This window comes from Letharia lupina, assembly GCF_014066315.1.
Source record: "Letharia lupina isolate WasteWater1 chromosome Unknown contig_15, whole genome shotgun sequence".
Lineage (NCBI taxonomy): Eukaryota > Fungi > Ascomycota > Lecanoromycetes > Lecanorales > Parmeliaceae > Letharia > Letharia lupina.
The window spans coordinates 1,489,673-1,515,805 of NW_023502984.1; the positions used below are offsets into that span (position 1 = coordinate 1,489,673).

Genomic DNA, 26,133 nt, shown 5'->3' on the forward strand with positions numbered 1-26,133 from the left:
AAGGAGCTTGGTCAAGGGGTGATCTCTCTGCAAATTTTGGTGGCGCAGGCGTCAGCGCCTAGCAGCGCTTTGGCCTCTCTACTCATACTCCTCGCAGGACTGAAGCAATAAGTACAGTGTGTATGTATCAAGCTTGGCCCTTTCCATGCCAATCCGGCTGTTTTGTTGCATTCGAAATGTAGTCCAGCTTGAAAATGTTGTCGGTTACTCGTACCGAGACGTGAAGGTGGTTTTGGCCGTTGAAGTGGGCAGCTCCACCATGATGGCACTAAGGTAGAGACCCTCTGATATCTCCGTCTCTTAGGCCCCAGCTCACAGATAAAGTAGGTAAGGTAGGTACCTTAGGTAAAGTAGGTACGTACCTTACTTTACTTACCTACGTTAGCGTCCTCTAGATAAGGTAGGCGATCATCCGTGCTTAGGTACTAGTACTTACTCTAAACCCCCGCCTTCCTCTCGGACCGCCTGTTAGAGCTTCCGACAAGAGAAGCCGTGTTTTATCAGGTATCTCTGTATAGAACCTACTCTAACATAATAAGGCAGATATTTGATTGTTTACAACCGTTTTCATTGCATTTCTCATCCTGTACGAGTACGAGTAACTGCTTGGTTCCTGTGCTGCTGATTTCCCATCATGTCTGAAGCTTGGTGGAAAGAAGCCGTCATCTATCAGGTCTATCCCTCGTCTTTCCTTGATACCAACGGAGATGGATGGGGAGAGTACGTATTGTCCGAGTTCATACTCCTCTCTTAATCCACGTCTTGAGTCGTAAGACATGCACTGGCAGTCTTGACTCTCGGAACATGTTTCAGCGCTCCATATACCCCCTCAGATAGGCAATACTCACTACGAACTTTTATCCAGTGTCAAAGGCATCACTTCCAAATTGGATTACCTTCAAGAACTGGGTGTAGATGTAGTATGGGTCTCGCCAAGTCAGTTCCTATCTCTCTGCATAGAGTGCATGACTAAAAACATCGGTAGTATACAAGAGTCCACAAAAGGTATGCATTCTGGAGCACTCTCTTCTTGCTGCAAGCCACCTTTCTCAAGCCACCTTTCAGTTGCATGATACGCTCGGGACTCGAAAGCTGTATTCTCGCCTGAGAAAGAGATGCTGACTCGAAAACCTCGTAGGACATGGGATATGATATAGCAGACTACAAGTCTATTGACCCGATATATGGAACCATTGAGGATGTTGATAATTTAGTCTCCGAACTGAAAAAGCGAGGAATGAAGTTGATGATGGATCTCGTGGTGAACCAGTAAGTATATTCAGCGACTCAATTGCTTCCACTTGGCCCAACCTTGACTCTTAAGATATGTCCTGGCAGTGGTGTTTCTGTAGCCGCGTGTCGATACTCAGACTTCCCTTGTGAAACGGCAGTGCTGACTCCAGAACCCTTTTCGCAGTACATCGGATGAAGTACTGCCATCATCGGCCTTCAATGTCACCTGCCGCCTTGCTAATCGAAGCAGCATGAATGGTTCCGACAGTCTCGCTCCTCCCTGACCAATCCAAACCGCTCCTGGTATATCTGGAAAAAGCCAAAACGAGACGCTGCAGGAAATCCTTTGCCACCAAATAATTGGTCGCAGATCCTCGGCGAAGCGAACAGCGCCGTAAGTCTGCTTGTCCGAGTGTCCGCTCCCCTATGCGTACCGCATTTTGAGTCGTAAGACACATGTAGCGAGCATCCGTACTCCTCCACTATGTCTACTCGGTCGAACAGAAGTCTAAAGAAGGCATACTGACGCCGAAGTCTTGAAGTGGACCTATGACGCCAAGACAGACGAGTACTACCTCTCTCTTTTCACGCCCGAACAACCTGATCTCAATTGGGAGAACCCTGAAGTTCGGGCAGCAGTGCACGACGTGATGAAATTCTGGCTTGAGCGTGGCGCTTGTGGGTACCGAATGGACGTGATCAATCTGATCAGCAAAGACCAGCGCTTCCCTGATGCAGAGCCAGCCCTGGGTCCAGACCGCAGGTATCATCCTGGAAGCCAATACTATGTGAATGGTCCGCGAATGCATGAGTACTTACAAGAGATCAAACACAAGGTTCTGCAAAAATTTGGCGCCATCACCGTTGGCGAAATGCCTGGGGTCAGTGACATCAATGAAATCATCCGCACCGTGGGAAGCAAAAGCGGCGAACTTAATATGATATTTATCTTCGATGTTGTAGAGATAGATACTCAACCAGGGAATGTCAGGATGACCCTTCATGAATGGAGCGTCAAGGATCTCGCCAAAGCAGTCTCCAAGTGGCAACGAGCCATGTTGGAGCATGATGGCTGGAACAGTGTCTTTGTGGAAAACCACGATAATCCACGATCAGTGTCTCGATATTGCGATGACAGCGACACCTACCGCGAGCACGGTGCAAAACTGCTCGCGCTCATGCAAACCACCTTGAGCGGCACACTCTTTGTGTATCAAGGTGAAGAGCTGGGCATGAGAAATGTATGGCTTATTTCGGTGTTTATTAGTCCTCACATACATCCCTTCCTGAGTCGCAAGACATGATCGAGGGCAGAATATGTTTATGTCTTTGATGCCGCTCCCAAGACCTGTTTTGTAACTCAATGCACTCCTTGATGGAAGAATGTTGACCTAGAGACTTATGATAGGTGCCGAAGTCCTGGGACATTATGAAGGAATACAAGGATATTGAATCCATCAACTTTTGGAAGAAAAGCAGGGAACTTTACGGGAATGATCCCAAGCGGTTAGCAGAGGAACGGAAAGTTCTGGAAAAGAAGGCAAGAGATCATGCGCGCACAATAATGCAATGGAATGGAGGCGCCAATGCTGGCTTCTGCGAGTCCGGCGTCGAGCCGTGGATGAGGGTGAACGATGACTACAAGGAGGTCAATGCAGAGAAACAGCAATCTGCCGACGACGAAGAAGAGCTGAGTACATGGCAGTTCTGGCAGCGAGGGCTGGCAAATCGGAAGGCACATTCAGATTGCTTTGTATACGGTGATTTCCATGCCGTTGGTCCAGAGAGTGATGAAGTGTTTGCGTATCTGCGGCTAGGCAAGGAGAGCGGCAAATGGCTGGTGGTGTTGAACTTCTCGGGCAAGAAGGTCGATTGGAACATCCCCGACGAGCTCAAGGTCGAGGGATGGATGGCGGGGAACTACCAAAAGGGTAAGCCTGACAAGAGAATGGAGCGTTCCGTTGGTCTGAGACCGTGGGAGGGAGTTTTGGGGAAATGCATAGATTAGGACAGCCGATAGAGTCTTGCTAGATAGTAGAGTGTGCGAACACTGCAAGTTTTCTCTACTACGTCTCGCTGCCGTTTCGGACCGCTTATCTCCACTCAAGTAGCTCAGCTGGCAGCTTGCCAGCGGGCTTTCTGATATCGCAACGGCAGCCACCGTTATGAGAGTATGCACTAAATACCCAGAGTATGATGTTGTTTGCATTCCATCTTCATGAGGAACGGTGGACTTAACATTATCAAACGTAGTCCTGGAGTTTCTCCTTGAAAGAGGGACATGAGATCACGCCTATGAATTCAAAGAAGGACAAGCCCGAGGCCAACGTCCGCTTGAAAAGAGTATTAGGCTGTTCTTGTTGGCCAGTAGTTGGACATACTTGTGGGACATCGCCACTTACGAAATCCTTCAATTCAGAGACTGGAGTCAACGGTCGTCAGAGGTGCTGCAACAGCCCCGCAACAAAAGCCTTTAGATCGTCGGCAGATACCAACACCTTGATATTCAACCTTCGGCACTGTACCTCACATTTTCCTTCTCTCTTCCAGTCTCTGCCTAGAATGACGATTATAGGATAGCCGATCATATCCGCATCCTTGATCTTCCAGCCAAAGTCTCTCTTCCGATCATCCAAGATAGCGTCAATTGGTTCCTGGGAACGTTGGCCCTTGTTAGTAGTGAGCAGATCGTAGACATTAGCAGTTTCGCTCTCCGAGCCTTTGGTTGGGATGATAATTGTTTCGAAAGGTGCCATGACTCGTGGCCAATTGAGGCCTTTGGAATCTGCGAGGGAGTCGGCTACTGCTGCGATTAAGCGGGAGACACCAATTCCATGGCAGCCCATCTGTACTGTGACAGATTGACCTGGGATATTGGAGACTTCCCGCTGTCGATCTTTCTGTGAAAGATCTGCATCGATCGTAGCTTCCAAAGGCGCGCTGTATCGGGTACCGAGGTGGAACGTATGGCCAAGCTCTACAGCACTTTCAACTTTCAGACTGCCATCGTCACAATTTGGGCAGAGGTCGCCAGTATCAATTCTGACAAGATCGACCACCTTGTCTGCTTCAGCACACCAGTCCTGCACAAGAAATTCCACGCCTTCAATAAGAGTTGGAGGTGGATTGGGGCAAACCGGGGGAGGTTGCTGCAAATAATATCGCATGTCGACCACTCGTAAGACGCGAGCTTCTTTTCGGTTTTTGTCTTTAGTGGTACCGAGAATTCGTTCAGCGTTGAAAACTGCCAACGGGTCTTCGACGCCTAGATCGAGCTCCGGGAATACCCTTTTCATTGCGTAGGGGTTGATCTCAGCCTTCCGGTACCGTTTACCAGCTACTGCTCGGATTTCGACCTCCTGTGGTAGGGACGCGTATACTAGGGTGCTGCGATCCTGGCTGATACCAAGCCATTGGTTCTCCTTATCATCTGCCTGAGATTCGGGGTTCCACTGCTTCCAGCTAGAGCTTTCCATTCCTTGGGGCGTGAATCCTTCCTCGTCCGCGCTTTTGGGATGTCTGTGAACTCGAGTGATCCTGCTTTCCGCAACTTCTTCATTAGCGACGTAGTCGCAAGAGCTACAACAAACAAGATTGTCGTCTCCCTTCTTCGATAGAAAGTGGTACTCATGGCTGAGATTGCCTCCAATCTCGCCAGAAGAGGCTTTGGCCGTCAAGAAAGGTATCTTGAACTCGCTGAAGAAAGCATTATAGGTTTCCCGTACTGTCTGGTATGTCTGAAGCGCTTGTTCAGTAGTAGCATCGAATGTATAAAGATCTTTCATAAGAAATTCCCTAGTTCGGAGAAGACCTTGGCGCGGACGTGGTTCATCTCGATATTTGCGTGCTGCGAAGTCAGCGTTTGAAAGCCTCGGAATGTAGGCAGCAATACGAACAAATTTGGTACAATCTAAGTGGCAACTCTTTGTAAGATTTGACAATACTGCCAACTAAAGAGGTGATCTCTTCTTCATGTGTAGGTGACAACAGATATTTGCCCCCCTTACGGTCTTGGAGTCTGAAAAGCTGTGATCTGCATGTTAAAGATGTTCGAGGCAGAGCCACAGAGCATGTGTGATTTGGTCTCGGACTTGCCTCGGAGCTGTTACTATCTAGCCTTCCCGTCTTCTTCCAAAGGTCTTCAGACGAGAACGTTGACAACGAAAGCTTTGATGCACCTATATGATACGTTGGTTACGCGGGGATTTCGGACGCAGTGACAATCAGACGAACCAAGCTTGAGCATGTGCTTATCAAGTAATTCTTCTACTTTTTCCTGCACGCGCAAGCCTAGAGGCAAGAACTGAAAAAGTCCAGAATGCGCCTGTAGAGCGATTTCAATACATACAACTATTGCGAAGATATTCACTACATACCTGACGTACGAAGCCGGCTCTAATTAAGAGCGAATGGGAATCTGCTGATCGCATTGTTAGTGATCTGGCGTAGCAGAGGTGTAGTTTTCGATACCTTGTGTGTGCTCTGTGAAAGCAATCCCCCCCGTTGGCACCCAGAATGCAGACAATCGCCTTCTGCCATCGTCCTAAAGAACTTCAGCTAATCGATTACAATTTCAGAAGAGACTTGCTGACATGGTAAAAGCGTAGCCCCAAGTCATTTTCAGGGCGGGAGCAGCCTGGTAACCTATAGGCTCTAGGCAAACAATAAGAGCGCAAGACTTTCTCTGCTCGAAGGAACGTCTTCATCCAAGGCAAGGTTCGATACGAGAGATACTAGGTTAGTTCTGACCAACTTTAAACACTTCGCGTTGCGATTTGAAAGGCCTGTACATTGTCGGGAGATTTACGAAAGAAAGTCGCTTACGGGTTTTTTGTATCGTTAGATAAGCAATGTCGGAAATGCCAAGGATACCCGCGCGGCAGTTGCTATGCCAACCTAGAGTGTAAACAGTCAATCGAGTCTCCCCCTTGCAATACTATTAACGCTACGAGACCGACCTTCTTTCTGATTATATAGAATCGTTTTCAATCGGAAAACCATTGACAAGATACGAGCCTCGATTACAGGAAAAACCCTGGTAAGGCCGTGGGGCCAACCCTCCAGATCCTGTTCCCTCAAGCTCCGGACAAGATACTTGGGATCTATTGCAGCAATTCAAGTAAATCAGTTGGATCTCTTAAAGAAATTTCATTCAAGCAGCCATTTCTGTCACTACCAGCAGACATGCGGGCCCTCGTCGCTTATGCCCTTACCGCCTGCCTCACTCTCAACCCTGCCCTTGCAGCCCAGTACACACCCTTCTTCGCCTCTAACACGGATCAATCTTCCAGGCTCGAAGGTCTCATAAGTTTGGATCTCTTTCGTCGAGACTCCAAATGTCCCATCTCCTGCTCCTCGGTTGGCAACAGCGAAGCCTGCTGCCCTAAGAAAACCAACTGCGCCCTCGACGAAGCCGGAAATGTCGCATGCTGCCCGGATAATGCCGATTGCACAGGGACAGTAGCGCCAGCAGTAGCGCCTTCCACAGCATTACCGGCCGCGGGTACTTCAACGACGGCAGGCGCAGCAGCCATCACGCATGCAATCACTGGGACCAGCACAGTTGCGAACAGCTATTACCCCTTCCCATTTCTTCCAACAACATACGCCAATGCCGCTGAGTGCACAACCTCTTATTCGAGCTGTCAATTAGAGTCCGCAAAGTGCACAGGGGTCTTGGAAGGAGGTGGAATGGGTGTGACAGTCTCGGGCCCGGGTGGAGGTATTACGCAACAGGGGGCCATTGCACCGGTGTCGGCGGAGTCGATCTGTTCTAGTCTGAGCGCCGAAGCGTGTCATGGACTAGTACTTACGCAATGTTCGACACTTGGTGGTGCTGCTAAGACAGCGGCGGCCGGGACGTTTGTTGAGGGAAGTGCCAATGCCGCGCCGACAGGATGTGCGGCGGCTTTGTATGGCGTAGGTATGGGAGTAGTAGTAGGACTGGCGGGTCTAGTCGTGGATTGAGAGAAAGACAATTTGATCTTTCTCATGTTGTCCATGTCAATGATTTGGGATATGCTAGAATCAGCGATTGTTTGATGACTGAACTTTTCAAATGGGAGCGAGGCTACATGGGCACGGCGACGGCAGGCAAGCATGAATGACCACGTATGATCTTTACTTTTCTTTGTAAAAAGAATAGAGAAGCTGGTGTTGGGTAGATAGCCACCAATACTTTACGTACGTAATGAGACTTGAGAACCCAAGGCTTGGGAAGGGATTCGTCCCCAAATACTACGACATTATATCTTACTTGAGAGTAATTTTGCAGCGGAAATGTTGTCCCTTAAGAATCGACTCCAAATAAAGTAGTCTAAGGTAGGTCTGAAAGTAAGGTACTTATTGGCATTGGCTGTCCTGCCAACACTAAAACGCTAAAAGTGGAAAAACAAGCGAAAATCATTCGCCCCCGCCATTCCGCGGACAACGAAGGAGGGCTCAACCACGGTGCAGTCAATTGCACAGATGAAGATATAGTGAATTGACTCACCGTCATCAATCTCAGCCTCCTCAGTTTGACGGTAGTTGTGTGACTTCGTTGTGGTGTGCCTTCTCAGTGGTCGAGTGTGCGGGAAGCGGTGGCTGGGAGGAGGGGGGTTGGGCGGCCAATTTGGTGGTGATAGAAACCTGCCCTTGCAATCCCTTACTCTTTCGCATATCTCTCTCTTCCCTCATAATAGTTGACGCTCGTTTTATCGACTCTGTGCTGCCGTCGCAATTATTGCTGATAACGAAGTGGAAGTTGACAGAGACAAACGGACTTGGGCTTCTGCGGAACCACCAAAGCTCAAGCGCTCAGCGCTTCCTCCATTCCTCGCGTCGACCATATACATTCCACGGAAATGCTTCTCTCACAGCCACCGACCCTCCTCTCCCTCCTCTTCTCCATTCTCTCTTCGACTCACACCTCGGATGCAAGACCTAATGCTCGAGACAGAGAGCTGCTCGAATCTCAGTACCATTACCTCTCTGAACGAAGCTGTGCTGGCAGCGTGTGTGGATGGTCAGGCCAACTGTGCTGTACTTCCGAGCAGGCATGTTCGACGAATTCTTTGGGCCAAGCCGAGTGTGTAGCCAGCTCAAGCGCAGACACCTCCGGAGAAGGACAATGGGAATACTACACCACGACCTACGTGGAGAGCGAGCTAGTCACGATGACGTCCACTTACAGCTCCTTCTTTGCCGCTGAGAGCACGACTACCGCCGCTCCTGCTCCCGTCATCTCAGCCATCTCATGCGACAATTCAATGAATGAGAGCCCCTGCGGCACCATCTGCTGCGCTGTGGGGCAATATTGCGCTTTTGCCGGCCAATGCGCAGCGAGCAACGGAAACAGTGACCTCAGCAGTTCCTACTTGAACTCTGTGATATCCACCACCACGGCCGCTGCCACCAACACAGCTTTTATTCGACCAACCACCAACGTAGCAACAACGGTCACATCAACCGGCTCTATGACAACGACAGTGCCTTTCATGACAGCATCGGCCTCTGCTTCAAGTGCAAGCAGCGCTGCCGGCATGACCGCCACAACAGCCAACAATGGCCTGAGTGCCGGCGCGATTGCGGGTATCGTCATTGGCGTCCTACTCGGTTTATTCTTACTTTTTCTCTTCTGCGCCTTCTACTGCTTCAAGGGTCTGCTCGACGGCATACTGAGCTTCTTCGGCCTAAGGAACAGGAGGCGCAGGGGCGAAGTTGTCGAGGAAGAGCGATATTCCCACCATGGGCGTCCATCGGGAGGCGGCGGACGAACGTGGTACGGTGGCACCGCGCGGCCGGCGAGAGTCGATAGGCCGAAGCAGGATGGTTTGGGCGGATTCTTGGGTGTAGCCGGGATCCTGGGCGCCTTGGCAATTTTCTTGGGGTTCAAGAGACGAAGGGATAGGAAGGCGAAGACCGAGACATCAGCGAGCAGCTATTCGTATAGCGATTATTCCAGTGAAAGTGAGTCACATCTAATCAGTCAACTGCCTTCTCTATATGCTGACCTTTTCTCAGGTAGCGAGTCATCAGATCGAAGGACACTGGATACCAGGAGAACAACAACAAGACGATAGTAATGGAATAATCGATCCAGGGGACTCTGTGTATTTGAGCGGGCTTTTTACATTTAGCGGAACATGGATTTGCATTGGCAGGGAGAGTGCACCCAGAGAGCCAGGTCATCGTCAGCTTTCGACGACTGAGAAGGATTGACAACATAGGAGATGTATATAGATTTTTCGGTCAGCGTTACGTGGCCCAAGCCCGAACGTGCCCGTAATGAAACCAAATAAGCTGGGGATATCCGTATATCAGGAATGATTGAGGTTGAAGGCGTGTCGCACGTGAACCGGAGAATTGGGAAGTGCCGCTAGATTCGATATGCCAAGCCGCGATCTCTCACTGCTCCACTCCAAATTGACCTCACATCTCTTCACCACGACACTGCTTACAGACAAATCTGCTCAATGCCTCCTATACGCCCCCCAATCCACCTCTTTAGACCGACCATCCTCCTCTCCTCACATCCAGCGCGATATTTTCCACCACCACGCCCCTCGGCGGCTCGCACCCTCGCCTCCACTCACCCGCCAGACGTTTCCGAGCACCCTTCGCCAGACACAGCTTCACACGAGAGCCACTATGATCCACCATCCGGCTGGCTTTTTGGAATTCCTCCGGGCGAGAAATACAAGAACGAAGGATGGGAGAATGCGTGGGTGTATGGGTTTTGGGGCAGTTTGCTGTTGGGGATTGTAGCTTATGCTTATAAGCCTGATACTTCGTAAGTCCTTTACAGTTCTGCATCGATTTCAGAGAGGGAAGGAAGGTGTGGGCCCGGAGGACCGACCTAGAGGACCGAACCCCTGATGACAATGATATCAATTGACTTCGCATGAAGCGAACGGAATGTTTGATAGAGCGCTGAAGCTGGCAACAGAATACAAACATGGGCGTTAGAAGAGGCAAGGAGAAGACTGGAGGCGGAGGGTATATTACCGGATCCTGACGACGAGGCAAAGAAACAGACATAGAAAAGGCTATCGAAGGATCGGATGACCGGATGATCAGAGGGGACGACTCGTCAAAGACCTCGAAACGGACACGTTTGATTGGTCTTTAATTGGGATTTCGAGGAAGTACTAGGGTAAAGAGTGTATATAGGTGCTGCACTGCCGAATTAGGTGTTGGACAATGATCTCTCTTCAAACACTGCCAAACTTATCCTCCGCGATCTGTGGTTGGAAATCTCTTTTGGCATCCAAGATCATAACCAGTGAATTCACATGGCTGGAGATGGAGAAAAGGGCATGTGGCCTAGCAGGATGGAAGAGACTCTGCGATCCACATGATGGCCAAGGGGAACATGCCTCCAGAGAAGGTGGTGGGCTTGAACAAGCGCCTCGAGTACGCGCAGTACATCCATTCACTCTCCTGCCAAAAATTACTGTACTACCATTACCATTTAAACTGAGAGCGGTGGCAATGTGACGTAGTAACGCGTCAGACGTTGGGTTTGTAGACAGCACAATTATCTCGCCCCCGTCGCTTGGCAATTAGTATGCAATATCAATCGCTCTTCCCATCCAAAAAAAGGACTTTTCTTGCATACAATTTTCAAGCGGATAACAAAGACATTTAGGGTGTTTCCATTCGGTGCTGATATACTAGGGATCCTTTGTACTGCGGATGCTGATAACATGTATCTAGCAGAGCGCCTGCAACGTTCTGATCACTGAAGATTGGACTTGCTTTGAATAGAAAACAGCCACCATTGCATGCCAACTCTCGATGCAAGCGCCAACCGTACAATGCACGAAATGCTAACTTCACTCTGGTCACTCCTTTTTCGGCCTTCCGAACGGGCATCCTTTCATCCTCTCGCCAACAAGCCTCTCCCTCGACGCTCTCATATAGTCCACCCCCTTCCCTCTCATAAAGTCCGGCCCTACCTCAGGTATCTTATACCCCGAAGGCCGATACTTATCACCCTCGTCTCCTGGCACTGGCAACCCCATGATCCAATCCTTCCAAGCCCGGATTCCGTATCGATTAAACAAACTTGGTTTTACATACCACGGATGGGTCTCATAGACCCTCATGTAGTATGTGCCGGCTTGTGATGGCTCATGGGTAGTATTATGGACACGGAGGAATCGAGGGCGGGGGAACATGAGGTAGCGCAGGACAAACTTGCGGACGGTGAAAAGGGTGGAGACGAGGACAAAGTACAAATACCTCGGTTTCTTGTACCTGGACAAACGACCGTCAGATGATAAATTTAAGGGCTGTGTGACTCATGAAAATAAAGATACGTACATCATTGCCGTCCTTAACCTATCATCCATCAACGCACCGACAATTCTCCTCCCGTGCGGTTTCAAGAACCCGGGCATGCTGTATAACAGAATCGCCACGGTCTGCTCCGCAGTCTTCTGGTTGTTCTTATCTGGCACCATAAACCGCTTCTCATACTCGGCGGACCACGCTTTCAATTCGTCCAACCACTGGAGCCCATCCATCCAACCCTGCCCTCCCTCTCCACCACTCTTCAGTTTCGTATAAGAAATTTCCATGGCATCACCAATGGCCTTCCAGAATGTGCCGATTGCACACTTCTCAAAGTCCTCGAGATTTCGCCATTCGTACTGATCTATCCAACGTGTGGGTTCGCAAGCGAAAAGCGCGAGTGTATAGAGGAGGTCATCGTCCAGGATCTTGCCGGATTTTTGGTACTGGCTATGTATGTAATTCATGCGACCGATAGCCTCTATGCTTCTGGCACTTGTGGGATGGTATCCTAGAAACTCAGCGAGTAAAACCCCTGTATCCGCGTACCGTTTCGTGGCGGTACTTTCTTCACTCAACTGACTCGTTTGTACAAGCAGCTTTGAGATGGTTGGTATGCCATAGGTGCGAAATAGTGCAAATTGCAGACTTTTTTCGAATGTAAAAGGAAATTCGAGCTCCGCAATGTCCAGCTGAATCAAATAAGCATCTTCATTAGTCATAGAGGCAAAAGAGGTGCGCGTGGGGTAGGGATGTTCAACGCGGGTTGAGCGGAGGTGACGGTTGCGGAGACAGGCGACGAGTGTGAGGTAGGAGAGGCCAAAGAGCAGGTAAAGGTAGGGAGAGAATGCGAGAGGTGGTGGAGGGAGCTGGTATGCAAATGCGTCGCTATCTGTAAGGTTGCCTATACTTCCGGTGAAGTCTTCCATCATCTCGACACCATTCGCGATGCTCGCGCTAATATGTTTTTATAAGTTGTTTTTCAAGCTCCGTGGTTGGTCGTTGACTTGTCACAAGAAGAAAACAGTGATCATGGGCTTGACTGTAACCTGGATGATGAATAGAAGTTGTTCACTTTATGGCTGCGCAGTCCAAGTGAAGTCAAACAAGTACTCCGTTGGCATAAAATGTGTTTATGTGGGCGTCTGTAGTGGCCGAAATTCGAATGGCTTCTCGTCGGATACACGATTTATGATATGTATATACAAAGTAGCCGTAATCATGGTAAGATCTTACTTCTGTACATGTAGGTATACTCGTACTTGGAGTCAGTCTTGGTAGGGTAGAAAATAAAAAGCACCGCAACACCATTGTACCAGCGCCATTAAGAATCGAACCTAATACGAACTAAATACCCCCAACAACACGACCACAACCAACAGGCGTCCGCCTCGGATGGTAAGCCAACCAACAAATGTTTTCCGGCATGAAAGCACTGGGGGAATTCGAACCAACGGCTATTCCCGGTTAAGAAGTTTAAAACCTAAGGGTAATAGCGCTGCCAGAAAATAAAAAACATCGCAACACCAATACCAGCGCCGTTAGGAATCGAACCTAATACGAATTAAATACCCCTAACAACAAAGCCCGCGTTTTAGCTCCCGGCTTTGGTCACCACTACCCTTATTGTTGGGGGTATTTAGTTCGTATTAGGGTTAATTCCTAATAGCGCTGGTAATGGTGTTGCGGTGCTTTTTATTTTCTAGCTTGGCATCAAGCCACTAGGTAGGCCACTGCTGCTGTCGCGAGCGTGGCTCAGGGTTTCTCTATTTTCTACCCTTCGCAGAGCATTCATTCATATTATTGTTAAAGAGATGAGGTAGTAGTACTGTATTACCAAAACAAATACTAGACCATGCGAGTTAGAATTCTGCTCTTACACTGTCTTCAGGCCTCTTCTTGTACTTTCGCAATTTTATGATCGTCCATTTCCCAACTCTCCTCGTCTGTCACCGTCCAACCAACTCCACTTCTCTAGTAGAAATAGTGAAAGGCTAGCTCACTAATCACACCGACATCCAAGTAAACGAATATCATGTCCACTCAGCATTGAGTCACCTGTGCGCTTTCTCACATCAGCTCGTCTACCAAATCGAGTCCAATCATGTCGCCCACCATCGTAGATTTGACCGTGGCAAGCCCCGCTGTGACAAGGGTATCTGAGGAGCGGCAGGAGGAGACTGCACGTTTCGAGTCGCGCGAAGTCTCTTGCGTGTACCGGAAGAACAAGTCAAACATAAGACGATAGACCGGAGAAATAGAACTGAAGATGATGCGGATCAGGATCAAGAAGAAGACGAAGACGAAGAAGTCGGTACCGACACTAGAGATGATGAAGACGACAGCGAAGATAGCGATGACGCGAATGGAGAAGATGATGGTGGTGATAAAGAGGAAGAAGAGGACCGTCCCCACATTTTCTCCAATGGGGCTCCACTAATTCATGCCGACGGTGTCAAAAGGTTGCGATCAAGGTCTGCAACCTGCACAAATTGTTCGGAAGAATTCGACGTGACAGACAATGGAAAGGACAGCTGTGTATGGCACCCCGGTATGTTCAAACTAGCTTCTCCAGATACTTGCCTCTGAGCTAAATGATTCTGTAGGCGAACGAGAGCCTGACTAGCAAGCCGATATATGGACAGATCACGATGAAAATTGCCATGGCCGAATAACTGATCTAGAGGAAGAATTCCCTGAAGATTTTACATATAGCTGCTGCGAGCGTGTAGGCACTGCTGAAGGCTGTACGATTGGGACACATGTTGAAGAAGAGAAAACATATAAGCGGGCGAGGTATTGAAAGGATGGTGTAGTAATTCCATTGCGCATATGGACTCGTTGAATCCAACAGCTGTCACTTGTATTTGTCATACGACATGATACTTACAGGATTGCCGATCACTTATCGCGTACCCAGAACGTATTCTGGTCGCTACCATGAGACCTCGTCGTTCAACGAGAGGCGTTGGGGGTTGTCCTGGCGAGACAAATCTTGGTCATTTAGGTAATCGGCATGCTTGAATCTGGGATATATCAGGGTGACAACCGTACATAACTGATGTGAATATTCCAGGATGCATACTATGTTGCGCTGTCCTGCCCGTGATAGCGACGCTGTTGATACGTCTTTGAGGGAATACTAACACTCAAGAAGGCGAAAGAACTTGATGTAGTTGCCGAAAAGGCTATGTTACAGCGATAGTGCTACGTATGCTACCTGTCCAGCACCCCTCCCAGAGACCAGTTTTGTTGTAGCCGAAATGATCCCAAGCATATGTGCTCCGATAGACATTGCGGAGCTCCAAACGAGCGCCATCTACTTTTGACGTCTCATGCTCATTATTCTTCTGTACCGCTTTTACTCCCAAACGCCGATTCATGCATGCTCATGACAAGGCTTCATCCCAAACTGAACAAGAAGCTCTAACTCCCGTAAAATATGAAAGGTGTTGTTTTAAAACACTCGGTTCAGAAACGAAAAAAGAGTATCGCGCGACTCCATCTAAGCCCTTGTCTCAGTATGCACGCTGCGGCGGAGCTAACGAGGATGGCCCAGGGGCATGGCTGTTTTCAGGGGCTTGGTCTGCTTGTAGGTGGCCTGACTGCGAGCGCTCATTCTCACTTGAGATCAGATCGTGCGAGCTTGCTGCGGGATGCACCTCAGTGCCCTCATGACCGTCGAGCTGAGATCTACCATCAGATGGTGAAAACCTCATCGAGCTGCCATCCTCGCTTCGACGACCAATGGGTGACCATCCGGCCACACTACCAGCAACGAGGCCTGCCATCGCAGCAGCTGGGCCAAATGCAGAATTTGACCGTGATCTTGGTGACCTTCGCTGGGCCGATCTTCGGGACTCAGGAGTGGGAGGTAGCTGATTGCTACCGGGGTCGCCTTCCCCTTGCTCACCAGTAGGTGTTTGAGGTCGCGAGTTGGTTCGCGATCTTGATCGAGACGAACCGCTTCTGGATCGTGGCAAGAAAGTCTCTACTGGATGTTGAAGCTTATACCTAAGCACGTTGAGACGTCCACCACGGAGCTTCTTCAAAAACGTCAATTCTTCTCGAATATCTTCCAACGCGGAATGCCATTCGTACTGTCGCTCCTCGTCGGACACCAGCAACTTAGGTGTTGCTTTCCGGATAAACCAGGATGGTATCAGCTTCCTTATGAGGTCGTCTGGTATCATGCGGATCATCACTGCTACAGGTATAGAAAGGAATCCTAAGACCACGGAGTAGCCCCATTGAGCACCATTTAGTCGATGTGTAGAGAAGGCGTCACCACCAATGAAGACGATCATGATCTGTCCCCCAACAATGATGAGCTGGATGCCAATGAAGAAGTAATTCCGCTGTATGCCTTCGAAGATGTTCATCTTGTTGTCGATGCGTCTGTTGTTGTACTGGTTGAATATTTGCATCCACACGAAGGTATTGAAGATTAAAGTCTGCAATTGATTCTGCTCACGTTGCGTTTGATACGAGAGGAAAGATGCTCCAGCAAAGTACAGCACTAATGTAACAATAAGTTGGAATACCGATTGACCGATGATCATCTTCCACATGGTCAATGTTATCAACGGTGCAGACTTGGGCTCAGGTTTTCGATCCAGGATGTTGGGTGTGGGTGGATCGGTGGCTAAAGCAAGGGCGGCGAAGGTATCCATGATGAGATTTACCCATAGCAGTTGGACAGCTGTCAACACCGAGGTCTCAGTACTGCTGGCAACGGCAGATATGAAAGTCAAGACCACGGCAGTGATGTTGACTGTGACTTGAAACTACAGATGGTTAGCCAATGTGCTTGAGAATTTGAGGCGGGTAATGAACCTGGAGGAACTTCTTGACGGAGTCGTTGACAGCTCTGCCCCACATGATTGCTTTGACAATAGAGGCAAAGTTGTCGTCCATTAATATAATTGCCGAAGCCTCTTTGGCCACTTCTGTCCCTGCAATACCCATAGAAAATCCCACGTCGGCAGCCTTGAGCGCAGGGGCGTCATTCGTACCATCACCTGTCACAGCAACAGTTTCTCTCAGCTTCTTCAAATGTAGAACCAAGGTCCGCTTGTCACCGGGACTTGACCTAGCAAGAACTTGGAGGTTTGGGATAACTTCATCCTTCTCCCTTGAACTTAGTCTTCGGAAGGCGGGACCTTCCATTACTACACCTCCAGCCGTGTAGATTCCACATTCTTCTGCAATAGCTTTGGCAGTGAGAAGATTATCTCCTGTCACCATGCGTACTTTGACCCCAGCATTTTGACATACACGAACGGCATCAGCAACACCATCCCGCAGTGGGTCTTGAATACCAACAATTCCAAAAAACACCATTTCTTTGAAGACTTTCTCGAAGACGGCGAGGGTTTGATCATCCTCCTGAGTTGGTACGCCTCGAGGAGGCCACTGCTCAAAGTCTCTGTATAAGAGCCCGATAGTTCGTAGTGACCGTGAAGCATAGTTGTCGATAATCTGTTCAAGAAACTCGATGCTTCCAGGCGTAATGTCTCTTTCTGACATCTCACGGGTGGGATCCTGAATGATCTTCGAACATCTTCCGAGCAGAATCTCCGAGGCACCCTTGACAAACATTCGATATCGCTTTTGGTCTATCTTAACCACGGCAGCCATGCATTTTCTCGCCGAATCGAAAGGGACGAATTGGACGACGTTGGCGTTTGCCCTTTCTTCACTCACGGATCCCATGGCGAGATGATCTCGAGCGAAGCTCAGCAGAGCTGTTTCTGTTTTCGATCCTACAAAAATCTCTTGTCCGCCATCATCCTCGCCCTCAAAAGCTGTCGAGTTTACCGCTATAGATTGCTTTAGCGTCTCTTTCACATCATCAGCGAGTATGGAGACGAAGTGCGAAGTGGACACATCCTGACTATCCTGTTCTGCTGAGACAGTTCTGCCTTTGGTAGGAGAATCAGGTGAATTCGACGCAGATGTTTCTGGGCTTCTTTTGTCCCCAAATCGGGCTGTAGTACCCAATATGCCGGCAACTGTAGACATTCTGTTCTGCGTCAAGGTACCTGTTTTATCTGAGCAAATGACTGTCGCATTGCCCATCGTCTCGCATGCTCGCAAGAGCCGAACTAGGTTATTATCCTTAAGCATCCTAGTAGTTGCGAATGCAAGCGCCAATGTGACAGCAAGAGGGAGACCTTCTGGGACCGCGACGACAACAATGGTAACAGCAACTATGAAAACTTGTAAGAATCGCTGTCCTTTTTCGCTCGCTCCTCCTTGGATGGTGTTCAGTTGAACCAGAAATCTAATAAAGGTTGCCACGAAAAGGACAAGACCAGCACCGAGGCCCAATTTGGCGATGTACTCTGCAAGAACGTTGAGCTTCGATTGCAATGGTGTGGTTTGAGAAGGCTGGCGTAGGTCCATCATAGTCTTTCCATAGCTTGAATTGACTCCGACTGCAGTGACAAGAAACGTGCCAATGCCCTCCGAAACTTTGCTACCTGAGATGATGAAGCAGTCTATCTTAGCCAGGCTGCGATGAGATTCGATAGCAGCATATACTTCGTCACTCGACTGCTTTCTGAGTAAATCTGATTCACCTGTAGCAGACGATTCGTCACACTTGAGGTTATGTCCGGAGATATAAATACCATCAACTGGTATCATGTCTCCAGGCTCAAGATGCACAACGTCGCCGACTAGGATGTCGTGCACAGAGATCTCTCTAGATTTTCCTGATCGAATGACCTTGACATCCCTGTCTTCTTTCTTCCTATTCAGCTTGATGAACTGTCGCTCCTTTTGCCAATCATTTGCAGCGCCGACGACAACAACTATTATAATCGCTACCATGATGGCAACGCCCTCGACCCACTCCACAGGTGCTTCACCGTTTGGCTGAGGGGTCACCGATTGATATATACCCAGAGCCAAAGATATAACAGCGGCAACGGTTAGCAGTATCAGTACTTTGTCGTTGTATGCCATCCAAGCAAGCTGAAATATGCTCTTGGCTTTTTTTTCCGGCAAACGGTTGTCTTTGAAAATGCGTTTGCGGTCTATGAACGAGTCCTCTGATAATTTCCTCGAGGTTCCGGTTGTTGTCCTTCTTGATATAAGCCGACCTCCTTGGTCTTCAGAGTCTTTGTCCTGAGAGCCAGCTGCTACAGCCTGATCGAAGCCCACGCTCCCGTCGAGCTTCTTCTCGTCCAAGGACAACCCTGCCAGTCTGTCGGTCCGGAGTCCTTTCTCAAGGCCCCTCAATCCCCCCAACGCATGAAAAGCGGCGAAACTTTTCGGGTTGAGCAATTTGTTCAACTGGCCTGGGGAAAACGCAAATTTGTTGTCTTCGACCTGAAAGTCCGTTTCTGTGCCACGATCCGCTTTCAATGCCTCTTCGCTATTGATTATATTATCGTTACTAACTTCAGTGCTCGCTCTGCCCTCAGCCGTCGAGGCTAGGGAAGGCACCGAGGTCTCACCACTATATGTTGTAGGGGAATGGCCTGGCTCTTCCGAGTCAACGGAATTTCCCCTAGAACGAGAATTTGGCACGGCCAGAAAATTATGAGGTCGAAGATCAGTCCATTTGGAGGTGGGGGTTGAGACATTGTGGGCAGATGTGGGTCGATTGCTTTCGAAAGAATGCGCCGCTCGAAGGTCTGTCCTTGGGGACTCGGTTAGCAAAGGGGCAGGCTCCCTGTCCCGCTCTTCGTTCTGTTCAGCCTGTATGTATCGCTCGGTCAGCATTATAATTCAGGAAAATGGAAGGTCTTGTTGCACTTCGGGCGAAGATAGACTAACAGCAGAGGTATTGATTGTTATTGTGGGCGCCCGTGGCCGGCGTGGGGGGTGAGGTGGTGACGGCGATGTACAGCCATTTTTCCCAACGTCCGTCATGGTACGCTCAGCGGCCTGACGTCCGGGATGTATGATGGAGAGTGTCCCCTTCGCTCATAAGTATGCAAATAAGCGTGTTGGAACGGCGCGGAATAGTGCCCTTGGGTAAAGATGCTACGGTTTGGTTGATGAAGTCGCGGATCTTGGTCTGACTGGATAGTGTAGGCGTATGCTTGAGCTCGACTTGGTAGATTCAGTGAGGAAGGTGCAAGTGTCGAGGAAGTCAATAACGCAACGAGCCGCGGCTTCCAGCAGCGCTTCATCAGTATCGGCCCTTAGACTGAACAAACATACAAGAGAGGACATACGGATTCTGCGGAAGTATTGGCCAGCACAAGTTTACCGACTGCTTTCTTTCCAAGTCCGCCGCCTGTCGGTCTTTTCAGATCGCTTCCCACTGCTCCTCCTAAGATGATCCCCCTCGGATCTTCTTTGGGTGTGGGTCATGGGCGTTGCTCTTTCGCCGCCGGGTTTCCATGAGGTGACGGATGGTCAACACCCTCCTAATGTCCGGATGAAGAGGTCGCCGAAAAAGCAGAGAGACGACACTCCTTGAACAGGCGGCATTACAACGCTGTAGACAGTAAAGGAGTATTGAATTGGAGTTGGGGAGCCAGATGATCCCTGTCAATGGAAAGGTCGACTTTGCTGTCATTGCTAGCGTCTTGCACAGCCTCGATTTTCGCACTACTTGCTCCCTCCTCCTCTCAAAATGCAGAGACCATTTTCTGGCGGGCTGGCGGCAAATGATCCTGTACTGTTAAGTATTATTCCACCTTCCTTTTTCAACTTTGCATTCGCAATACTGATTTCATTATTATTCTTATTGTAACAACGATGGACGCTTTTTCCCCGTGGCGAATATTGTGTGCGCGACTAGCTTTGACAGTAGGGAATGCTACGAGAATAATGATTCGCTTGCTGCCTTGGCAATCTTTTCAGCTTGGATCCTTCGATGCAGGTCCCACACCAGGCCAGCCGCCATGATTCAGAGTACATACCGAGTACATGCAAGCAAGACTTTGGGTACAGAGACAACCAAAAACGGCATGTGTATCAGTTTCAACGCGTCACTTGTTACCCCGTAGATACAAATTGCCTATGGAATGGATTGCGTGCTAAGCGCTGACCTTCATCCACACAATGAGCCTTGCATGAAGAGAGGGCTGTGTTCTCCTCAAAGTGGTGGATCGCTTTGATGATCACCGTCTTCAACGTTACTAATGCTATGGGTTGAGCGCCAGTCTATAATAACTACATTGAGCATTGCTGAAATGTCAACCCCTAGTCTGCCGGCGCCCTCACTGTCCACAGGTCTAATGTCTCCCCGTTCCTCTTCTTTTTGCTTTTTCCCGCTTTTGCTCCCCTATCATCTGCTCTGATGATCGTCTTACTCAAAAGTGCAAAAGAATCAACAAGCTCAGGCATCCTCTCAGCGGCCATGAAGCACTCAGCAAGCCCAGAGTCTTCAGCAGCGACCAGAGCTGCCAAGTCCATGCTCTTCAGTAGCAGATCACGACTAAGGTAGTGCGAGCTGAAGTTCAAGACCATGTTGTAAGCAAGCAAAACCTCGGGTAAACAAGCTACCCGTATCTGCCTGAAGTCTGCCTCGTCTGCATCTAATTCCACCATCAGGTCGTGCTTCAGGTGATGCATGATATAAGACGCACTCACCATTATTGGGGTTTCGCAACCATCCATGGAGTAATGGCTCGATAGTCGTCTCAACTTTTTTGTAAGCCTTCTGAAACGAGTCTTTCCAGACTCTGATATCTTGGCGTTGTTCGATGTATCTGTCGAAAGTAACCAGGTTTGTTACAGATTACTCATTGTGGAGCTTTGGGTGGACTTACTTGACAGCTTCATCGGCAAGGTTCTTCCATTCCTCGATCGCATCGAGGGCAGCAAAAAGGGTTTCGAAGTCCCTAAAGGTGGTTGCTTGACTCAGCATGAGCTCACGATCGCTTTGGGCAAGTTTCGCAGACAGGCTGCCCGATCGTTGCGAGCTTTGTGCGTGGCGTGATCTGGTATTCTGACTCCTAGTAACTGGATCGCCCTCGTCATCACTCGAATCTTGGCTCTTGCTAATATCTACCGGCTTTCCCAAGACATCATTGGTCTTCCCAAGAGATATTGTAGAGAACGGTACTGTCTGCGACAGGCGTCGTGCGGCTGCCAATCCGTTCGACCCTAGAATGAATGTCGATGTTAGCGCTCGCAGAGAGAAAAGATCATCCTCTACAGACTTACGTAACAAATGCTTGTATATGACTACTCCTATCGCCATAGTCTGCTGCCAATGGAGATCAAGTAGCATATACCATTCAAATCCGTGAATTAGGTCTTCTTGGTCACCTGTAACTTCATCACCGATGAAGCCGGTCTGGATAGGACGGACGCTTGACACGTCCTTGCTGGTCTGCTCAAGAATCCTCAACGCAGGCCACTCGCTCTGCGTAAGCGGCGTATCCGTAATAATCAACTGCAACTGCATGCCAAGGACACCAGGGACATCGATTCCAATCTGATTCATCAAACTCATCATTGTTTGGCGCTCACGACGATCTTGGATTGCTGGTAGCTGGCGGCCCAAGCAAACTATCGATGTTTGATATGAGAGGCGGGAGGCGTAGAGAGGCAGTAGTTGCTGTTTGCCAGCTTTGCTAAGATAATCCACGTAAGCGACGATGATGCTTTCCATGGCGGAGCGGCGTTCGCCGTCCCCAAATTGGAATCCGAGATCCTGGAATACAAATATGATATGCGTTAGAAGACGGAGAAGGTCATGATCCGCCATGCTGATTGGTGCTGTAACGCTCCCCTCAAGAATTTGATCGTTCCCAAAACGTTCAAGAATCTTAGATCTCTCTTCAGCGTTAGCTGCTTGTGTAAGTCTGACACCATGCTTAAAGACAAAATCGTCGAAGGTGTTTGCAATCAAGCTGCCCTGCAACATCTTGAGCGGCTCCCTCGCTTCTTCTCTCGTTGTTTCCAGATGCTTCATCTTCTCTACAATTTGATTCCCGGATTGCGTACGTTGGCCGCCAAAGACAGAGAAGTTGAATGAACCATGCTTGTCGTTCAGAGTAGCTGGCACCCTGTCCGGAAAGCTCGATTTCAGATAACGATCGAACGAGTGTAGCAGGTAAGAATTATAATGAGCGAACAGATAATCGTCCCAGCTGCGGCTGACCTTCAAGACACTCGGAAGATATCCGCTGAGGACTCCGTACACTCCATTCTCGTACTCGTCGACACTACCGTCTTTCGCAGCAAGAGCACAGGCCTTGCGCCATAATGCTCGTGATTGCCAACTTGCTGGTGAAGAGGTGGGAAAGCGGGCGTTTCGAGGATCTCCACGCATTGCTGTAGCCCTCCAGCCGTCCCCTCTTTCATGACACCAATCCCGGACATAATCCCAGTCTTTCCCTCGTCTTAGCATTTCCCAGCACGCGAGCCACGTAGCACGTTCGAAGTAGTAATCTTGCTGCTCCAGACTTCTACCTTGACGGGTGATTGCATCTGGATCCAGCTGAGTAACCAGGGACTTAGTTTTCTCAGAGTTCATCAGTGACGCGTTGAGACCCGGATCATCCGGCTCAAGTGCTTGTGGCCATGATCGTAGGCGTTTCTGGAATTTGATCGCTTCTTTTGAGTACAACCAGCTGTGAGCCCATAGCCCAGACCCTCTGTCCGCGCCCAGTTCAAGCTCTTCCACGACCTGGTCAATGTCTTGGCCCAAACTATCCGCGCACTTCTTGAGCCATTCGACTACTGTATGTCGTTCCCATGCTTGGTCGTCCGATGCTAGGAACCTATTCCAAACGTCTTTCTCTGGGGAGTACCGATGCACTTCAATATCCTTGCTAGGCCTTACGAGATGCGATTCGCCGTCAATATTCGTCTGCGTCATTCCCCGTTTGGGATATTCAACCTGGAGCATGAGGCCAACCAAGTCCCACGTTTGTTCTTCCAGCTCCCACCTCTTCAAGTCTTCAACACTAGTCATCATACCGCGGTCCTTTCCATCTTCTGCGGGAGGAGGCCCAGGCGTGGACTTGGCGCTTGAGTTTCGAAGCCTCCGTTTCGTTGTCTTGGAAAGTTGTTGCTGTCTCTCAGGCGCGTGCATGCTCTGTAGGCGGCTTACAGTATCTCTGGCAATCTTTTTGTAAGCGTCGACGAGGGGCAGAACGTCGCCACAATCCTTCCCATGCTTGCGCTTGTCTCTAGAACTAAGACGGTCGAGGTTCTCTGCAAATTCTTCGACTTGCTTGCCGACACGGTCTGCAGTAGCTTGCAGTGGGTGAAGTGCTCGATGAACGTCGCTAACGGTTGGGAAAGTTGGTGATTCGGTAGTGGAACGCTCCGAACCATGGTCAGACTCATCGTTCATACTGGCATCCGAGAACTCATCTTCAACGTTGTCACCGGAAGCTTCTGAACGGCGAAGGCTGTTCCAGCTTTCCTCCCTAGGCATTAGCCTTGGAGGCATATCAGTCAATTATTAGGAAATGAGAGTTTCAATGAACGGTTGCGGAGCTGCAAGCGGATCTCCCACAGCTCATCCATATGTTTTCAGTGGTACAGAGGGGATTTCCAATTCAATTATGCCATGTTGAATGAGTACAGTAGACTCTAGAGTAGCGAATCGCGCAAGACGCGTCTATAAATTGCCGAGGAAGTTCGCTTAAAATTTCTTGTATTTAAGGAGTGGTAGACATGCCTTTCGGACTTTTCCTTTCTACAAACAATGTCTAAACAGGCAATCATTAGAGTCTCGGGACAGACCTCCAATCTGGAGTAGCCATCAGTGTTTGTTCAGGTCCCTTGAGGATCTCTTTGCGTGCTCACGATCGTCTAATATTGATTTTGACGCTTTCTATATACCAGACCAGAACTCTTCAGTGGGTAATGAAGGTCTTGACCCAAAAGCGAGCCGTTACAAATTTTCCACGTGTATTGAAGGGTGCCACTTTCAAGCACTCTGACCATGAAACGATATGAGTCGCGGATTTTGCTCATCATGTGCCTTTGCTGCGTTGCTTCATCTTGAGTCTCAACAGACTGGCTTTAGGGCAAGAGACCGTATGGGCGTCATCACCTTTGCGCTCGTAGAAACTATTGCAGCACTTATACAGATCGTCGACTTGGCTTTGACTGTCCCTCAATCAAAATTCTCTTCTTTACTATTCATTGGGCTGTGCTTACCATTTTTCCTCCTTGTATGAGTTCTTGGACAGGCAATCTGCAACGTTCTTAGAGCTTCAACATCACTATAAGGTTATCTACAGCACTTCAAGTTGCCTCACCTTGTATTGCACACTATGTTTTCATGAGTATCCTGCAATGCGATGATCATAGGCACTTACAGCGAGGGAATGGCATGGCGGATCCGTCTTTAGGTCTTCCTCAATTCCCTAGATAGATATGAGTACAAAAGACCAAAGTACGTAAATCATAGATCAATCACACAGTGAACACTGACCATTTTTGGTCCTCCAACGATGAACTTGCCTCACTGATTATAGCAGGGTGGCCATTCGCAATATGGGTGATTTGTAGTTTGTGAGATCCCAAGTGGAAACTCGGTAAAAGTGAGTTCTAGAAGTCTCTTTGTGATTGGTGGGGCATGCTTTCATCCTTCACATCACTTCATGCTACCCTAATTTGCTTCACACCACCTCCTTACCTTGACAACCACCTGCCCACTTTTAAGCTTCCTCAATCCATCATTGTGCATTCGAGCACTGGTTCTACCTTAATCAAATCGCGTCCCGCTCTCAGGTACATTTCCCTCACTAAAGCAAACAAATCTTCCTCGCTCACAAGGCGTACACAGATCAGGGCCTGGTGACAACAGAAACCCTGCACCCTACGCTCACAGCTTCCTCTCCTTCCTCCAACACTCTCACCACCATCAACCACTATACAACATAACACAATTCCAGCATCCACGCCATGTCTGACCGTGATCAATCTCCTGGTGCCGGCGGCAACCCCGACGATCAGCCCAAGAGCGAGCACCTGAACATCAAGGTCACGGACAACAACAACGAGGTCTTCTTCAAGATCAAGCGCACCACCGCCCTCTCGAAGCTCATGAACGCCTTCTGCGAGCGTCAAGGAAAAGCACCCTCCTCTGTTAGATTTCTCTTCGATGGTGCGCGCGTCAACCCAAGTGATAGCCCAGAATCCGTGAGTACTTCAACACCTTGGAGAGCACTCCATGTTTCATAGATATCTTCTTCCACAAGTCAGTTATTAATCGTTCGTCGCCGCAGCTCGAGATGGCCGATGGAGATACGTTGGAGGTGCACCAGGAACAGATCGGTGGAGCTTGAGACGGCAAGTGAGACAGTGGCACCTGGTCGGATGGCAGTACGATGCTGGGTCCAAGGCCGTGTAATCTCATTTGAGCTGCAGGTCTTCCACATCAATCGAGCGATGGGCACATTTTGCAGCGGGCGCTCAGGGCGCAGGTCTGCTTAAAGGAATATGAAGGAGACGGGCTTAGTTCATAATGAAAAAGATCTGGAAAGGATCACTCCAAAGGCGCCATCTTTTGCAGTTACTCTATGTTGCTTGGTCAACCATACGTGACGAGCTGTGTCTACAAACGAGAACTCTCTCGATGCCTTTGCATGGCACCAACCATATTGAGAATGTTTCTTCTCCTTTGAAGAATGTGCCACTAACGCCCTGCCTGGTGTTGGCTAAACGCGAAAGCCAATTGTGTAT

General features: G+C 49.2%; 10 protein-coding genes across 10 annotated transcripts; 4 read left to right on the top strand and 6 right to left on the bottom strand.

Moving 5' to 3' along the window:
- Positions 1–634: 634 nt before the first annotated feature.
- On the top strand, positions 635–3,241 carry HO133_002780 (uncharacterized protein; the record flags this gene model as incomplete). Its single annotated transcript, XM_037293705.1, has 8 exons — positions 635–720; positions 866–936; positions 986–1,005; positions 1,139–1,269; positions 1,418–1,430; positions 1,484–1,627; positions 1,776–2,474; positions 2,642–3,241. The coding sequence occupies 8 exons, from the start codon at positions 635–637 to the stop codon at positions 3,239–3,241; spliced, it is 1,764 nt and encodes a 587-aa protein (XP_037150534.1).
- Positions 3,242–3,671: 430 nt separating this feature from the next.
- HO133_002781 (uncharacterized protein) lies at positions 3,672–5,272 on the bottom strand (the record flags this gene model as incomplete). Its single annotated transcript, XM_037293706.1, has 2 exons — positions 3,672–5,028; positions 5,241–5,272. The coding sequence occupies 2 exons, from the start codon at positions 5,270–5,272 to the stop codon at positions 3,672–3,674; spliced, it is 1,389 nt and encodes a 462-aa protein (XP_037150535.1).
- Positions 5,273–6,512: 1,240 nt separating this feature from the next.
- On the bottom strand, positions 6,513–6,767 carry HO133_002782 (uncharacterized protein; the record flags this gene model as incomplete). The annotated part of the gene is made up of 1 exon (XM_037293707.1): positions 6,513–6,767. One exon carries the CDS (start codon positions 6,765–6,767, stop codon positions 6,513–6,515), a length of 255 nt encoding a protein of 84 aa, XP_037150536.1.
- Positions 6,768–6,878: 111 nt separating this feature from the next.
- HO133_002783 (uncharacterized protein) lies at positions 6,879–7,235 on the bottom strand (the record flags this gene model as incomplete). The annotated part of the gene is made up of 2 exons (XM_037293708.1): positions 6,879–7,001; positions 7,047–7,235. 2 exons carry the CDS (start codon positions 7,233–7,235, stop codon positions 6,879–6,881), a joined length of 312 nt encoding a protein of 103 aa, XP_037150537.1.
- Positions 7,236–8,078: 843 nt separating this feature from the next.
- HO133_002784 (uncharacterized protein) lies at positions 8,079–9,296 on the top strand (the record flags this gene model as incomplete). The annotated part of the gene is made up of 2 exons (XM_037293709.1): positions 8,079–9,183; positions 9,238–9,296. The coding sequence occupies 2 exons, from the start codon at positions 8,079–8,081 to the stop codon at positions 9,294–9,296; spliced, it is 1,164 nt and encodes a 387-aa protein (XP_037150538.1).
- A 1,764-nt stretch (positions 9,297–11,060) lies between these two features.
- HO133_002785 (uncharacterized protein) lies at positions 11,061–12,443 on the bottom strand (the record flags this gene model as incomplete). The annotated part of the gene is made up of 2 exons (XM_037293710.1): positions 11,061–11,475; positions 11,542–12,443. 2 exons carry the CDS (start codon positions 12,441–12,443, stop codon positions 11,061–11,063), a joined length of 1,317 nt encoding a protein of 438 aa, XP_037150539.1.
- A 1,172-nt stretch (positions 12,444–13,615) lies between these two features.
- Positions 13,616–14,137, top strand: HO133_002786 (uncharacterized protein; the record flags this gene model as incomplete). Its single annotated transcript, XM_037293711.1, has 3 exons — positions 13,616–13,740; positions 13,773–14,062; positions 14,118–14,137. The coding sequence occupies 3 exons, from the start codon at positions 13,616–13,618 to the stop codon at positions 14,135–14,137; spliced, it is 435 nt and encodes a 144-aa protein (XP_037150540.1).
- An 892-nt stretch (positions 14,138–15,029) lies between these two features.
- HO133_002787 (uncharacterized protein) lies at positions 15,030–19,245 on the bottom strand (the record flags this gene model as incomplete). The annotated part of the gene is made up of 2 exons (XM_037293712.1): positions 15,030–16,298; positions 16,348–19,245. 2 exons carry the CDS (start codon positions 19,243–19,245, stop codon positions 15,030–15,032), a joined length of 4,167 nt encoding a protein of 1,388 aa, XP_037150541.1.
- Positions 19,246–20,679: 1,434 nt separating this feature from the next.
- HO133_002788 (uncharacterized protein) lies at positions 20,680–23,887 on the bottom strand (the record flags this gene model as incomplete). The annotated part of the gene is made up of 4 exons (XM_037293713.1): positions 20,680–21,008; positions 21,070–21,188; positions 21,249–21,585; positions 21,646–23,887. 4 exons carry the CDS (start codon positions 23,885–23,887, stop codon positions 20,680–20,682), a joined length of 3,027 nt encoding a protein of 1,008 aa, XP_037150542.1.
- A 1,466-nt stretch (positions 23,888–25,353) lies between these two features.
- Positions 25,354–25,736, top strand: HO133_002789 (uncharacterized protein; the record flags this gene model as incomplete). Its single annotated transcript, XM_037293714.1, has 2 exons — positions 25,354–25,590; positions 25,677–25,736. The coding sequence occupies 2 exons, from the start codon at positions 25,354–25,356 to the stop codon at positions 25,734–25,736; spliced, it is 297 nt and encodes a 98-aa protein (XP_037150543.1).
- Between the last annotated feature and the right edge of the window lie 397 nt (positions 25,737–26,133).